Genomic DNA, 14,198 nt, shown 5'->3' with positions numbered 1-14,198 from the left:
AATTTGATTCAGATTTTAATGTCATTAATATCCAACTTTCTGCTAAAATAGCATTTTCCCCAAATGGCCCTAAGCAACACCAATCCAGATCAATCCTCCAGTGCAGGTACTGGATGGTGAACCAAAATCAGTTGTTATGTGGGTCTTAAATGGTGTAAATATGGATTATGTGGCACAAAACTGTTCACTATTCTAATTATGTGAACAAGGAAAACTATCTTTTGCTTTTGCTGTTTTGAACCATCCAAGCAGACGACGATATTAACAGCTTAAGGCCCAATCTCCTCTGGGAGGAAGGAAAAGCAACTCCAAGGGAAGGGATAAAAAAGTACCCAGTCTACCAGAAAATTATTCTCTTCACATGTCCACAATTCAAGTTCATATAACCGTTTCAACTACTGGGGCTAGAGACATGCTCTTGCCTAGTCTGGTTTACAGAAGAGAAACAACTCCAGATCTAAATAGCATTCATACAAGTTGAAATGGTGAAAAGGTGAACAAGATATGAAAAATGTACATCAGAAATTGCATTAATACAAGAATTGACAGATAAATGTTCAAAAGACAGAATAAGGAAATTACAAACTACAAATCACAGTGAAACTGAGCTTTCTTCAAGTGCCCGCCAATATTTCTGAGCCATCCTACAATCTACCATGTATCAAACATCAATCTGAGGCAGATGTGCATGAGAATGTTAGAGCACAGTTAAATCCTAGACTAAGACCTATAATTATTTCTTTTTTCACAATTTCAAACATACACAAATTACATCTATCTCCGACCTGCGTTGGCCTCTCTACGTCTTCGTCTCCTCCCAGAGCGACCCAAGAGGACTCTACCTTCACGACGAAGACGCCCAACAAGTGACATACCACTATCATCATTATCGTCCCCACTATTGTCACTGTCATCATCAGAGTACTCGAAACCACCAATTGGGAGGTTTCGGTCAACTCCACCAGCACCTCTATCCAAAGTATCACTTATGTCTCTCTCGTGCCGCCTCATAACCCGATTTGACCCAATATTCCCTGCTGAACCAAAAGCCTGCAAAAACAGAAACACATTCATCAAGTTGCGATCGATGCCCATTCCAAAACCTTCATTCCCATTCATCATCTCATTCGCATCAAAACCTTCTTCATCATCTGAATCAAAACCATAATGACTTCCTTCTATCACATAATCACCAAAAACCACAGCCCCTGGCATAGAAGAAGTTATAGTGCTGATAACATCATCCCTCTCTCGTTCCCTCTCAAGCCTTGTCCATTTTTGTTCAAGAAGAGGATCTACCTCACGTGGTCTAGCACAGGGGTGCTCTGCCTTAACATGTTTTCGTATCTCCTTGTAGCTTCCAACAAACGAACAATCATCCTGCATGCAGCTACGCTTCTTCAAATTTAGATATTCTCTAGCAGGTTCAACCACAGTCCATCCCTTCACCTGGCCTCTACATAGTGGGCAAGCAACTTCTGAGACCTCGCTTTTCTCAGAAGGCCAAGTAGAAAATGGTTCAGCAGTTGGAGTATCATTATCACCCTGCACAAGTTGATTATTATCTGGCAGTATTGCTTTAGTGTAGGCTTTCTTGTACTGATCAAGGCAGTTAGAATAGCGCAAGCTAGTTCCACACATGTAGGGGCGGCAACCTTTGTCATGAGAGGAACACAGGAGAAGCACAGCGTTATGGGGATATTCCATGCATACAGAACATGTTGCATCTTCCCAGTCTTTCTTCTCAAAGATTTTAGAGCATTTCTTTTGGTGAACAAGTTCAGAATGGTTAGCAGATGGCAAAGGGTAAGGGGTGGCCCTGCATCGTCGAGAACCATTCCTACGTCGTCCTGTGGTCCCTTTCGCCATTTCCTAAACAGATCTGCATGAATAGAACATCAATAATTTAGCATGATTGCATTAAATTAGAAAGAAAGAGCAGTCACATCCGGTATCTGAGGATCAAGAAGGAAAGAAGAGTAGGATAGGCCTTTCGCGAGAGAGTAAAAGAGGAAATAATAAGGGGTGTTAGATCCATCACTAAACTGCAGGATAAAGAGCCCTATGCTAATAGAGAGATCATGCAGTCTGGTAATTCAACACTATATCATACCAGTCCACTATGACCTCAATCCCAAAGTATTTGGACTTAGCTATATGAATACTTTGTATCAATTAAGCTCTATCTGAAGCGAATATTCAGAGCATAGTCAAATTTCACAATGACTTGATTACGAAAATAAAGTTTTATAAATTAAATCTAGTCAAAAAGCAACTTAGACCTATCTTTTAGAATTATGAGTCGGCATAACTGGGTAATTGCCCATAATATGTTGGTAAGTAAAAATACTTGACATGCATTCAGACCAACTATATGAGAATGATTAGAGGCATCAGGAGAGTAACCCCCTGGGCCTATTCTCCCTGATGAAAAAAACTAGGAATGGCAAATACATTTAATTGAATTTGATCACAGAAGAGTGAAGATAAGGAAAAAACTTAGGAAATGAAATAAAGCAACCCAGCTGCTACTATCCTTCCTTCCCTGTCATCCTATCTGTTTCTTTTTACTTTATGCTCAGGAGTCATCAACTTAGCCTTCTCGAATTCCACCCTCAAAATAAAAGTGTAGTGAAGGATTCAAAACCAAGTCAAGACCAAGGAAAAAAACAGCTCCATGCCAAAAAGACTAAACAGCGGCAGACAGAGCGGAGAACTTCCATTCGCATCAGGACAAATATAGACTTCCTCAACATGCACAGAGAGTCAATCCAACTCAAAGAGGAATTGTCTCTGATGGTATATTATCCCACACACACACCACCACCACCACATGAATTTTGGGAGGACCTCACTAGTCAACTCCCTGTACTTCCAATTATATGTGAAGCTGGCACATACTTTAAGAAAGAAATAAAACCTTTGAACTTGTGACCTTAAACATGCCCTAACATTTGTGTGGCTATACAACTTTACCAACTTGTGGTCTTAAACATGTCATAACATTTGTTTGGCTATAAAAACTTCTCATTAAGGGTAACATGGAAATTTAAATCAAAGTGTTTCCAAATTTAGGGAGGGGACATTCTTTTTTAAGCAGACTAAAGAGGAAATATGTTCACTGTTCACATAAATTAAAAAAGAGGGAGTAGCTAATACGTAAAAATATACATGTGCTTGTGTGTAAAAATAAGACCCTGATCAGCAATTATTGAAAAGTTAACATGCGACGCCTAAATGTTCAACCCATTTGCTGCAACTCAATAAATCTTCATCTTTCAGAAAGGAAAAATAGAAATATTTCTACACCTCTCAAGCAAATGTCAGCTCCTAGCATAAAATTGGAACTCTTAAAGCTACAGATCTGATCATAAGTGAACTGCCCCCCTGATTCTAGCTCAAATGCCAACAAATCACACACTCATTAAATAATCTGATCAATTGAATTATAACAATGATAATCAGACTACCATAAAAAGTACGACCAGATGAAGAGGGAAAACTGAAGAATTTAGAATTGGGGAATCCAGGCACTGTTAAGAGCCATAGGAACACCTCTTATCAAAATCAAAAAGATGATCAGACCACCCAATCACATTGAAATATACCAAAGCCAAGACGTTACCCGTACACATAAAGATCAAATTTTGCATTAGCTTAGACAGAATCCTCTTAGAAAAATGTAATTCAGATGAACAACCAGCCAATTTGACCTCCATCCATCGTTTCCCCAGAAAAATCAATCAACAACCCAGTTGGGAAAAACACCTCACAACAACAGATATCCAAACACCAAGAATGAAGACATATTCACATTATACAGACCATCAAGCTAAATTGATCAAAAAAGAAAAGGCAAAGACTCATACCCACCTTGAGTTTAGAGCGAATCTGGATCCAAAAAATGATAATTGTGAGCAGCAAAAAAGTACACGCTATCTATCTATATATATACACCCCGATAGAATTCAACTCCCACCTATCTACCTACTACTTAAGCAAAGACAGGTTCAGAAAATGCATCTAATACACGAAACAACGTGCCCCAGCAGAACAAAATCACGCGAGAATACAGATAACAAAACGAATAAATTAATAGCAATAATTCAAAAGCTCAGTACAGCAAACAATTATTTAAATAACATAAAAACAAAGCCAAGCACATGACTCTCCTTGACCTTTTCTAATCACCCCCCATCAATCTCAGATTCACCATTAATTTTATCCAATTATCAAATCCATCAATTGTCCCATTATCCCCATATATCCCACAATCACCAAACCTCAAAAAATCATAAAAATAAACAAAAAAAATACATCATTCTTACCGGGAAAAAAACCCAATTGATTAAAACTGGAGTATGAATGAATAGGCAACAAAAGGAAGGACGCTTAAAGGTGAAAGAAAGAGATAGAAAGCTAGGGTTTTCTCGTAAAAAGGAGAGAGATCTGTGAGGGAATTCACTTTAGAGCGCGGGCATTGAAAAATGAAATAGAAAAAATTTGGGGATTTTGGATTTGGAGGAGAGAGAAAGTAAAAAAGCGAAAAAGAAGGGGAAATGGTAGAGAGAGAAAATTCATGGGATTCGTGGAGTCATTTCTACGCTACTCTTTTTCTCCTCTCGACGGCAGTTAGGTGGCGGTTTCACTCGCGCCTTCGGAAACTGATATTCACGCGACCATTATTTTCTATATGTGATTTACATCTTTTTATGATAGCTTCCTAAACTTTTTTATTTTCTTGTAATATATTGAAATGATTCTTTTAAAATAAATAAATTGATGAGGTCAAAATTAAAATAAAAATAATTTAAAAGAATATGAATAATCACGATTTCAAGACCTTAAATGTGAAATTGCGAAAGATGATAATAATGGTCAGGATCATGATAAGCATTAATAACGATGGTGATTTTATCACCCATAACCATTAATAATGATAATGATAAACGAAATAGTTTGACTTTGTTGGGAAAATAGCACAAAATAAAGAGAGATCAAATAATTATTAAGTTGTTTAGTTTGTCTTTCTTTATCTGATTTTTTACTTTAATGGTTTTAAATATGTCTATCAAATTGCATGGAAAAAAATTGAAATTTGTGATCTAAAATAAATAAAATATATTAATATTTTTTATACCAACTAAATAAATCATATAAATTAAGACGAAAGGAGTACACGATTAATAGTAAATCACCAAAAGTTTGCATTTAGTTTATTAGTGGAGAGTGAAGGCCACACGTGATGAGTGGTTAGATTATTGGTGTTGCCATTTGTTTGAGACGTGAGGTGTTTCATCAAACATTGGGAATCGTGACTACTAGACTAAATGACACGTCAGCTTTAGTTTTCCGGAGGTACTAAAGCATATTCTTATTTTAATGTTTTCCCACATTTTTCGAGAAAAAAATCAGATGAAATTAACAATTTTAAATAGCACAACTAAGTACTCTTTTCCTTCCGTTTTACGAAGAATGGTCTAGTTTAATTTAACACGAAGTTTAAGAAAATAAAGAAGAATTTTGAATTTTATGGTCCTAAATTAAAGTTATATCAAATGTACAAAATTGTATTTTAATCTTGTGGTCTTAAATANATAAAATATATTAATATTTTTTATACCAACTAAATAAATCATATAAATTAAGACGAAAGGAGTACACGATTAATAGTAAATCACCAAAAGTTTGCATTTAGTTTATTAGTGGAGAGTGAAGGCCACACGTGATGAGTGGTTAGATTATTGGTGTTGCCATTTGTTTGAGACGTGAGGTGTTTCATCAAACATTGGGAATCGTGACTACTAGGCTAAATGACACGTCAGCTTTAATTTTCCGGAGGTACTAATGCATATTCTTATTTTAATATTTTCTCACATTTTTCGAGAAAAAACTCAAATGAAATTAACAATTTTAAATAGCACAACTAAGTACTCTTTTCCTTCCGTTTCACAAAGAATGGTCTAGTTTGATTTAACACGAAATTTAAGAAAATAAAGAAAGACTTTTGAATTTTATGGTTCTAAATTAAAGTTATATCAAATGTACAAAATTGTACTTTAATCTTGTGGCCTTAAACATATCACGTGAAAAGTTGAAATTAAAATATTACCAAAAAAAAAAAAGATCATTCTTTTTTAAATAAACTAAAAAGAAAATGAGGTCATTTTTTTTAAACGGGAGGAGTAATAATTTTTGTGTAACTTTTGTGCCAAGACAAATAAAAAACATCAAAAACTGTATGTTCTTTAAACTTGTACGAGAAAATCAATTCTTTATTATACATTATTCGTTTTACAAAATTATAAAATAATTTAGCTTTGTTGTATGGCTATAAAAAAAAGTCTTCAAATGATAATGCAAGATATTGTGGTGTAATAGTGGAAGATGATATATTTCTGCAACAAACAACTTCATAATAGAAAAATAAAATCTAAAACCTCCATTTTTCAAAAAAAATTCCAAAGACTGATGGAAATGTATTTGAAACCAAAAGGCTCATTCCATTTTTATATATTTGGGGTAATTTCAAAAACATCGATTTAAAGTGTCAATCAATTATTCACTTTTTTTGTGGTTTATAATATTACGTCTTACTTATGTATTGGGCGATTATTTCATTATCAAATAGAAAGCCAGTCTATTTTGTTCACCTCCTCTCTTTTTTTCCAATTTAGGCACAATATGTCAAAACATAAACATCAAAAACTAGGTTAGTCATTTAATATACTTCCTTAATTCGACAAAATTTTGGTTTAATCCTTTGCTATTTTTTATTATCTTCTTTTGGTTTAATCAATCGGCATTCAAGACCTATTGATCTAATCAATTTATATATGTATTGCGTAAAGTTCACTTAGAATAAGTGTTTCTCATCAAAATTTTAATCAAAAAAATCATTTATCAGATCTGATTTCTCATTTTATTTTGTTTTATTTGTCTCTTATCAACTAGGCCATTCTAGTCCCAAGTTCCAGCTAATATGGAAAAACTTGTTTCAATTAAAATTTAGTTGGAAATGTAGATTGATTTAAAACATTATGGAAGAGTTAAGAGATATAAAGGAAGAATAGAGTCTAGAATTCTAGAGGTTTCCTACTTGAGTAGGGTTATTTATTACTATCTCATGGGCAAGAGGTATATAGCAATACTATTTGCTAAACAAACGTTTGTTCATAAATTTTGGATTAAATTTTAAAAAATTATCTTTCAATATTTGTTGGATTATGAAATTTGATCAATTTTTTGAAAACTTGATCTTCAACTATTATAAGTCAGATTTGGGGATTTCTACTCACAGAACTTAAGATTTTATTCAAGTAAAATGCATGCCTAAAAACAACTTCTAATTTCAAAAAATACAACTCCAATAACTCAATTTTTACGAGAATTAAAAGGTGAATATTGTCGAATTTAGAAGATAATTTTACCTAATATCTGATACACACCCACAATGACAACATACTTACACACGTATAATTTAGTTTAATTCAACTATATAGATTATTAATTTACAAGTAATACTTAATGAGGTGGATCACGTACGCTTTACATTACGTAATTAAAAAGAATTATACTTTATTAGCTTGGGAGATTTATTTATTTTTCAGTAATTATCTTACGAGATCGTGCATGTAAATATATCTCAATTCGAGAATAGTAATGATCAAGAAAAAAAATCAAAGATTTAATTGACTTCATATGCCAAGGCGTAAAGAAAAATCAACTAATTAATGAATTGTTGTATTCCGGTTGATCCATAACAGTATATGTATTTTTAAATCTTTTACACCTCCTCTAAAAAAGATATTTAATAGTACAAAAGCATTTACGATAAGATTATTATCTATTATCTTTAATTCATCCTTAATTTAATGTCTCACTAAATTATTACTCTATTAATTAGAACAGTAATGGTATATATGAGTAATAAATAGTTTCTTATTCAACTTTAAAAAATGTTAAACAAATTCGATTTATCAAAACGACTATTATTATCTAAAGAAAAGCTTCCTTTTTTCTTGCAAAGAAAACAATAGGACAGAACTTGAAACCCAGAGGCTTTCGGCTCCTTATTCTTATGGGTTTGTTTTATTAAATTATCTTTATTAGTTATTTATAAATAATCAATGGAAAGGATAAAAAATTTCTTTTAATTTGTTAAAATAGACAAGTTAACAAAAGAAGGAAGAAGTATTTTGCAAGACTAAATAAAAAAAGGTACACTTGATATTCCAATAGACAAAGTTATCTACGGGACCAACTAATACCTCTAACCAATGATGGAATAAAACAATCCTACATTTTATTTCGATAATATTGTTCTTTTTTTCCCAAACCAAACGAAAGATCATTTTTTTGGCTAAACAGATAGGGTTGGCTTTGTTCCATCTTTTGTGGGCTAATTAATCTGTTAAAACAGTCTCTCACGTGAAACTATGCAGGTTTACAGATGAGGGACTGGAATGGATAACCACCCCCTATATTAAAGCATATAATTTAGGTCACATGCCCATGTTAGTAGCCTAGCCTGTCACAATCCTATTCTTTATAGGAATAAAATTACATCATCAACTCACATGAACTTTGCTTTCATCTTTAAGCAAGCAATCACAGCTAATTATGGAGGAAAAAAGAAATAGAATCTAGAAAAGTATAAAGCTGGCCAAATCATTTGCCAATACAAAAAAAAAGATAAAGGAGCGAGCTCAATATTTTTTCACCTAAATACATAAATGAAATGTTAAAAGAGAAAAACAAGTTGTTAAAGTAACAGGCTAACAGCCATAGATATCACAGCAGTAGAGAGAAGCTCAGTTCAAAAGGAAAATTGAAAAGAAAAAATAACGCGACAATGTGGGGGAGTAGAGGGGCAAATAGAACAAGCATTTTTTTTAGGCTCTCCTAATTGATGTTACAATACCCTCCTAAGGGCTATATTAGTAATCCTAGGGACCTTTGGGGGCATCATCTCCAGGCAGATCATCTTCATCATGGTAGATGTTTTCAGCCATCTGCCAGATTTGTAGTATATTATCCTCAGCAACACTAGCAACGACCCAATCTTCACATGGGTTCCATGAGAAGTCTGAAATTTTACTTGTATGGCCACCATGAATAAAGAGCAACTCTGGTGGTCCATCTTCTGCATCTTCTGGAGTTTGTTCCTCATCGATCCTACACCAAATTTAAAAAAAGTGAAATTTCAGGTTTACTGCAGCCTGCAGATCTTAAAGGGAACATTATATATACAACCTCTAGTGATTCATGTAAATCATCTAAAAAAAATCCCATGTAACGCCATACAAAGGCATTCAAGCCTAGACGTTAAATGTATCACTGAGCAGAAATGGTTTTTTTTGACACAAGAAAATATCATGGTTAAACTAGTTTTTCTAAAGTTCTGTTTAAAGTCCATGGTTTCAAACCCTCAATGCAATGATATCTATAATGTCAAAGTCCAACTTCTATACGACAAGTTGTCACAAAGCAAAAACAATGGATTGGATACCACCCAACGATTCAGTGAATAAATGCAATCCCAGATACTGAGACTTGGATCAGAAACTCAGATTCAGACCACATGATAATACAATTGTACATCTGGATTATCATGCGCACAAATCAACATGGAACTTCAATTCTACACTTGCCAGTACTCAGTAGAGCATATGATGTAGTCATTTTCACATGCTAGGACAATTCAGTACAATATAGACTCAAACACACAACAGAATGAGCCTATTTCAGAGTTCCAAATCCACATGTTGAGTCAGGTGACAAAGTGGCAACCTATAAAGGAAGTGACAAAATACTAATTTAGGACTAAAAGGTGTTTTTCCAAATAAATGAGCAGAAGCAGACAATGAAATGGCATAGCTTTTTGCCCACTTTTGAATGAGGTGGTTTTCTAAGGAGTACAGGGCCTTGACGCCCTGTGGGAGAAGAGGGAAGGAATAGAGATGATAAATCCCAACTATAGGTGAACTATAGCTGGCAAGATAAGGCAGGTGTTAACGAATAGATAGAATAACTAAAATTCAAAACATCAAAGAGCAAGACAGAATAAAAGCACCAACTGGACCGACAGAACATTCACTCTGATATCATGAAAATACTAGCAAGGATAGCTGGAAGAGTAACCTGCTGAGATCCCACACCATGAGTCTCCTACCAAGGCAACAAGAAGCTAAAATGGTTTCATTCTTCGGATTCCAACCAACCTGGAAAACTTCCTCTCTGTAGAAAAGTTACAAGGAAATTAATGATAAGCAACTGTAAATACAGATGTACAAGCTTCTATTATACTATTTAACATGAATGATGACGGAGCCAACATTTTCCACAAAAGTATATGTAAGGAAGACATCTTACTTGTGACAATCCAAAGTATGAAGTGCAGTAGAAATCTTGCGTAGATCAAATAATTTAACTGTCTTGTCTGTAGACCCTGTTGCCACAACCCATTCATTAAAGGGGTTGAAAGCTAAGCAGTTAACCTGATCAAAAGAGAAAGGAGGTCAATCATGCAGAATCATGAACACAAACATGCTTGTTTACGAATACTAAAATATAGATAACTGCATTAAGAAATGTTTTTCATTTAATAGGCAATGTGCAATAGTGATCATCCTCTATGATTTTGTACATCTAATAATCAGCATAGAGTATGGAAGGCAGGACCTTCTCCTTAAGCCATTTAAAGTCAAAATTCACAAACATAGGGAAGCAATCAAAATCGAATATCTATTAAAATAGATCATATGTTATTTCAAAGAATATTTGGTTAATAGCATGCACCTAAAGTCAACACAACAGAGTGGAAAAAGCATATCATAGGGTTTATTTCAAGGTGTGTTATGTGAAAACTAGATCAACTGATTCTACAGTGTGCTAGGTGGGGAAGGACATATAGAGCTAATGGAGCAACATGAGGAGGCACCACACTATAAAACGAAACAAAAATTCATCCAGACATGAACATCACATTATAGTTTTCACACAGCAATACTACTTGTTTGCACATTCCAATATTGTAAACCCACAAATGTGAATAAAAAAAGTGCGGGTAAAAATTGGAAAACACAAATTCTAGTTTTAAGAAAAACTGTAATTATTTTGTAAGCACGAGATTCTCACATTCCATGCAAGAAAATCAAAAGACTGCCAACTATGTTAAAGACATATCTGAGTGGTTCCTCCACTAGTCAAAAGGAAAGCGTTATTAACTACATAAACGTGGAAAAGTGCAGCTAAGAAGTCTAAGCCGCACCTCGCTTTGATGTGCAACTACAGATTGTATAGGCTTGGTTACTGATGGAGTTCGCAGATCCCAGACGTGCAGATACTGATCATCCCCAACAGAGCCAAATAAATACTCATGCCTCAGATGCCAAGCTACATCCTCAACAACACCTTCATGAACCTACACATTTTAAATATTAGAACAAACCATGAAAAGCTGACAAAAGCTTAATGAGAAAATAATCCGAGAGACAAGATTCTTGTCCATGCTAGGTAGACTGAAGCTTCAGACAGCAAATAGTAGACATGACGTGACCAAAAATATCCTTTGAGGTAAAAGTTGGGACACTATTGAAGTTTCAGTTTAACTTTTGTAACATGATATTAATAAAGAGATCTCATGCTGTTCTGCTTCACTTGATCTTTTTTTACTTTGAGGTGCCTGGGGGTGTTTGCTGGAAGGGAAAGCATGCAAGTTCTTCTCCATTTATCAATCATAGTTATTTGCACAAGATAAAACTACAAGTAGTAAGCAGGTGCAACAAATTGTTAATGATATGCAGTGTAACATGGCAGTATCTATCCAGTGCAGACTCATGAAAAAAACACCAGGCAAACCTTAAATATCTGCATAGCCTCTAAAGCCTTATTTTTGGGAGTGGCATTAATGTCCCATAAACATATATGTGCGTCATCTGAACCACTCAATAAATGACCCTGCTTAAATTGACTCCAAGACAAACCGTAGCCCTCTGTACTGTGGCCTCTTAACCTCAAATCTGGATTGCATGCACCATCTAGAGGAGGCTTAGATGGATGTTTACTGTAGTCAAAAACATATACTTCAGCACTAACTGTCTTAGTTGCAATGATAAATGGGTTTTGGGGCATATATCGAGCCCGATTAACCTCTCCATCATGATTTATTTGCTGGATTATTTGTACCTGAAAGAGAAATATTTATCATTATACATAAGTCACTCAATGTTGAAAAAGAGACAAGAAGTTCACTCTGATATTATGGGGAAATAGTAGTACAGCAAAAAGATATCAGAATAAGGCCTCCAAGTGATAATTGGCAATGACAGACCATTTTAAAAATCTTTTAGAGAATAAGATTTTACAGTTCCATGCCCTCATCATAAATAGAAGAATTCATTATCAACTTTCCACTGAATCTATATGTGGATAGTACCTTTTATAACAGTGACATCAATCTACACTAAAAGGAGATAGTCATAAATGGTATTCTCATAAGCTTTTCGAAGTTCTAGCTGGTTATTCAAACTTCATCAGTTTTCTCCTGCAAAAATGTTGCTTCCAATAATCTTTGCATTCAGATGAGTGGAGCAACTTAACCAGTAGTTTTAGAACTCTAACCAAATCCGGAAGCATTGGCTTTGTTACAAACCATTCCAAGCATCATAATTCATATGATATAACAGCCTCAAGTGTCCTTTCAGAAGATAACATTTCAACAATATCATGACTCAGAAAGAAGAGGAATAATAAAAACAACAACAGCGCATAGAATTTCAATAAGAACATGTCAGTCAAAGAGTTCACTCTGCCAAAAGGGATTGACCTATTAGATGCCCTTATTTGGTGCTGCGGTGAGTCAGAAAATGTTGCACTATTTATGCTAGGCCCCTTTTTTTTTCCTTTGGTGATTTTTTTGATGAAATTTTAACTGTACCTTAAGCAAAATCCAGGAATTGAACTGACAACTTTCAATTCAGTACTCCCTAGTACCGAAGCTGCGAAGGAGAAAATTTTGAGCCAAAGGTCTTATCAGAAACAACCTCTCAAACTCCACAAGGTAGGGGTAAGTCTGTGTACACACTACAGACTCTGGGACTGCACTGGTTATAGCGTTGTTGATAAAACTTTAAACCACATAGTATATAGCATAATCCCAAAGCTATCAAAATTCAATAGATTCTTAAACAGGCAGTCCTAGAACAACTAAACTCTAGTACAAAACAAGTAAATCTCAGACCTTCAAACTAAAATTAGCCAGAAAAATGTAGTAACAATAAAGCATCCAAAAACATTCAGAAAAGCAGAACATGAAAACCCATATAAAACAGTCAAGCAAGGCATAAAACAGAATAGATTCAAACCTTGCCATTGGCACAGCCAAATCCGCCAAATTCAGACCGATCATCATCATAGTGTCGGGCATCATTCTCAGCATCCTCAAGAGGAAGCTGAACCTGAGCAAGCATGAGATAATTGGGCTCATTTTCCGATGTATGAGTCCCCAAAATCATCTTCTGAACGGAATAATCCTTTCCAGACGGCTCTTCCCGGTCCGGTAACCATTCAACGGTGAGCGAAGGCCATTCAAGCGCGTGAGTAATAACCAGATCGTAAAGAAAAGGTGTATTCTTCTTCCAAATCTTGTACTCCTCGTTTATCAGCCTCTCCTCAATTTCACCCCTCATCTCATCTTCGTCTTTCCCCATTAAACAATTTCAAGAACTGCCTTAAGATTTTTCTTCTTCTGTTTTGAGTGTGTGAGGGTTTGGGTTTTGTGGAGTTTGGGGATTTTTACGAGGGTTTGTAGAGATTTGGAGGGAACGGTATTTTCCAGTGGATTTTATTTTCTTTTTCTTTTTTTGCGGGATATGTGGATATCTAAAAGGGTTTTATATTACGATGAGATTGGGCTGTGACCCGAATTACGAGTCGGTTAGATTTGCAGGTCTCTTTACATAAATAGCCGCCAAGTTTATCCTCTAGCCAGTAAATATAAATTATACTCCTCGGTTCACTTTTACTTATCAACTACTATTTAATGATGATTTTTTCTATGTTTTATTCTTAGCGCTAATTATTTATCACTCAAATTATTTTTTAAAATCTAATACTAAACATAAATTAATAAAGGTAATGTGGTAAAATAGTTGTGTTAATAAAAGTATAGGGTTAATTGAGTTGTTGAAAGTAGT

General features: G+C 34.7%; 2 protein-coding genes across 5 annotated transcripts in view; both read right to left on the bottom strand.

Moving 5' to 3' along the window:
• Nucleotides 1–505: 505 nt before the first annotated feature.
• The window catches only part of LOC125873047 (uncharacterized), a 121,340-nt gene continuing 107,647 nt past the window's right edge, over nucleotides 506–14,198 (bottom strand). Inside the window, exons 1-3 of one of the 4 annotated variants that reach the window (XM_049553928.1) lie at nucleotides 4,329–4,594; nucleotides 786–1,882; nucleotides 506–673 (exon numbers count right to left, since the gene is read on the bottom strand). In XM_049553928.1, the coding sequence (XP_049409885.1) occupies nucleotides 669–673; nucleotides 786–1,869 (1,089 nt within the window). In that variant the 5' untranslated portion in view covers nucleotides 1,870–1,882; nucleotides 4,329–4,594 and the 3' untranslated portion in view covers nucleotides 506–668. Of the gene's footprint in view, nucleotides 1,883–3,873; nucleotides 3,918–4,328; nucleotides 4,595–14,198 lie in introns of those variants that run through there. The other 3 variants (XM_049553902.1, XM_049553910.1, XM_049553918.1) reach the window with 3 other exon arrangements.
• LOC125873024 (WD-40 repeat-containing protein MSI1) lies at nucleotides 8,647–13,882 on the bottom strand. Its single transcript, XM_049553871.1, has 6 exons — nucleotides 13,368–13,882; nucleotides 11,863–12,189; nucleotides 11,273–11,425; nucleotides 10,375–10,499; nucleotides 10,144–10,239; nucleotides 8,647–9,177 (listed from the first exon to the last, which is right to left on the bottom strand). Exons 1-6 carry the CDS (start codon nucleotides 13,710–13,712, stop codon nucleotides 8,949–8,951), a joined length of 1,275 nt encoding a protein of 424 aa, XP_049409828.1. The 5' UTR covers nucleotides 13,713–13,882; the 3' UTR covers nucleotides 8,647–8,948.

Source organism: Solanum stenotomum, chromosome 1, assembly GCF_019186545.1.
Source record: "Solanum stenotomum isolate F172 chromosome 1, ASM1918654v1, whole genome shotgun sequence".
In the NCBI taxonomy this organism is placed as follows: domain Eukaryota; kingdom Viridiplantae; phylum Streptophyta; class Magnoliopsida; order Solanales; family Solanaceae; genus Solanum; species Solanum stenotomum.
This window is presented reverse-complemented; position numbering and strand designations above follow the sequence as displayed.

Bases quoted from the DNA above. Each gene is read 5' to 3' on its own strand.
- LOC125873024 (XM_049553871.1), bottom strand. From the start codon at position 13,712: ATGGGGAAAGACGAAGATGAGATGAGGGGTGAAATTGAGGAGAGGCTG. The intron at 10,500-11,272 runs GTGCGGCTTAGA...TCTTTTGATCAG, and splicing joins TAGTTGCACATCAAAGCGAG to GTTAACTGCTTAGCTTTCAA. The intron at 10,240-10,374 runs GTAAGATGTCTT...ACTTTTCTACAG, and splicing joins CATACTTTGGATTGTCACAA to AGAGGAAGTTTTCCAGGTTG.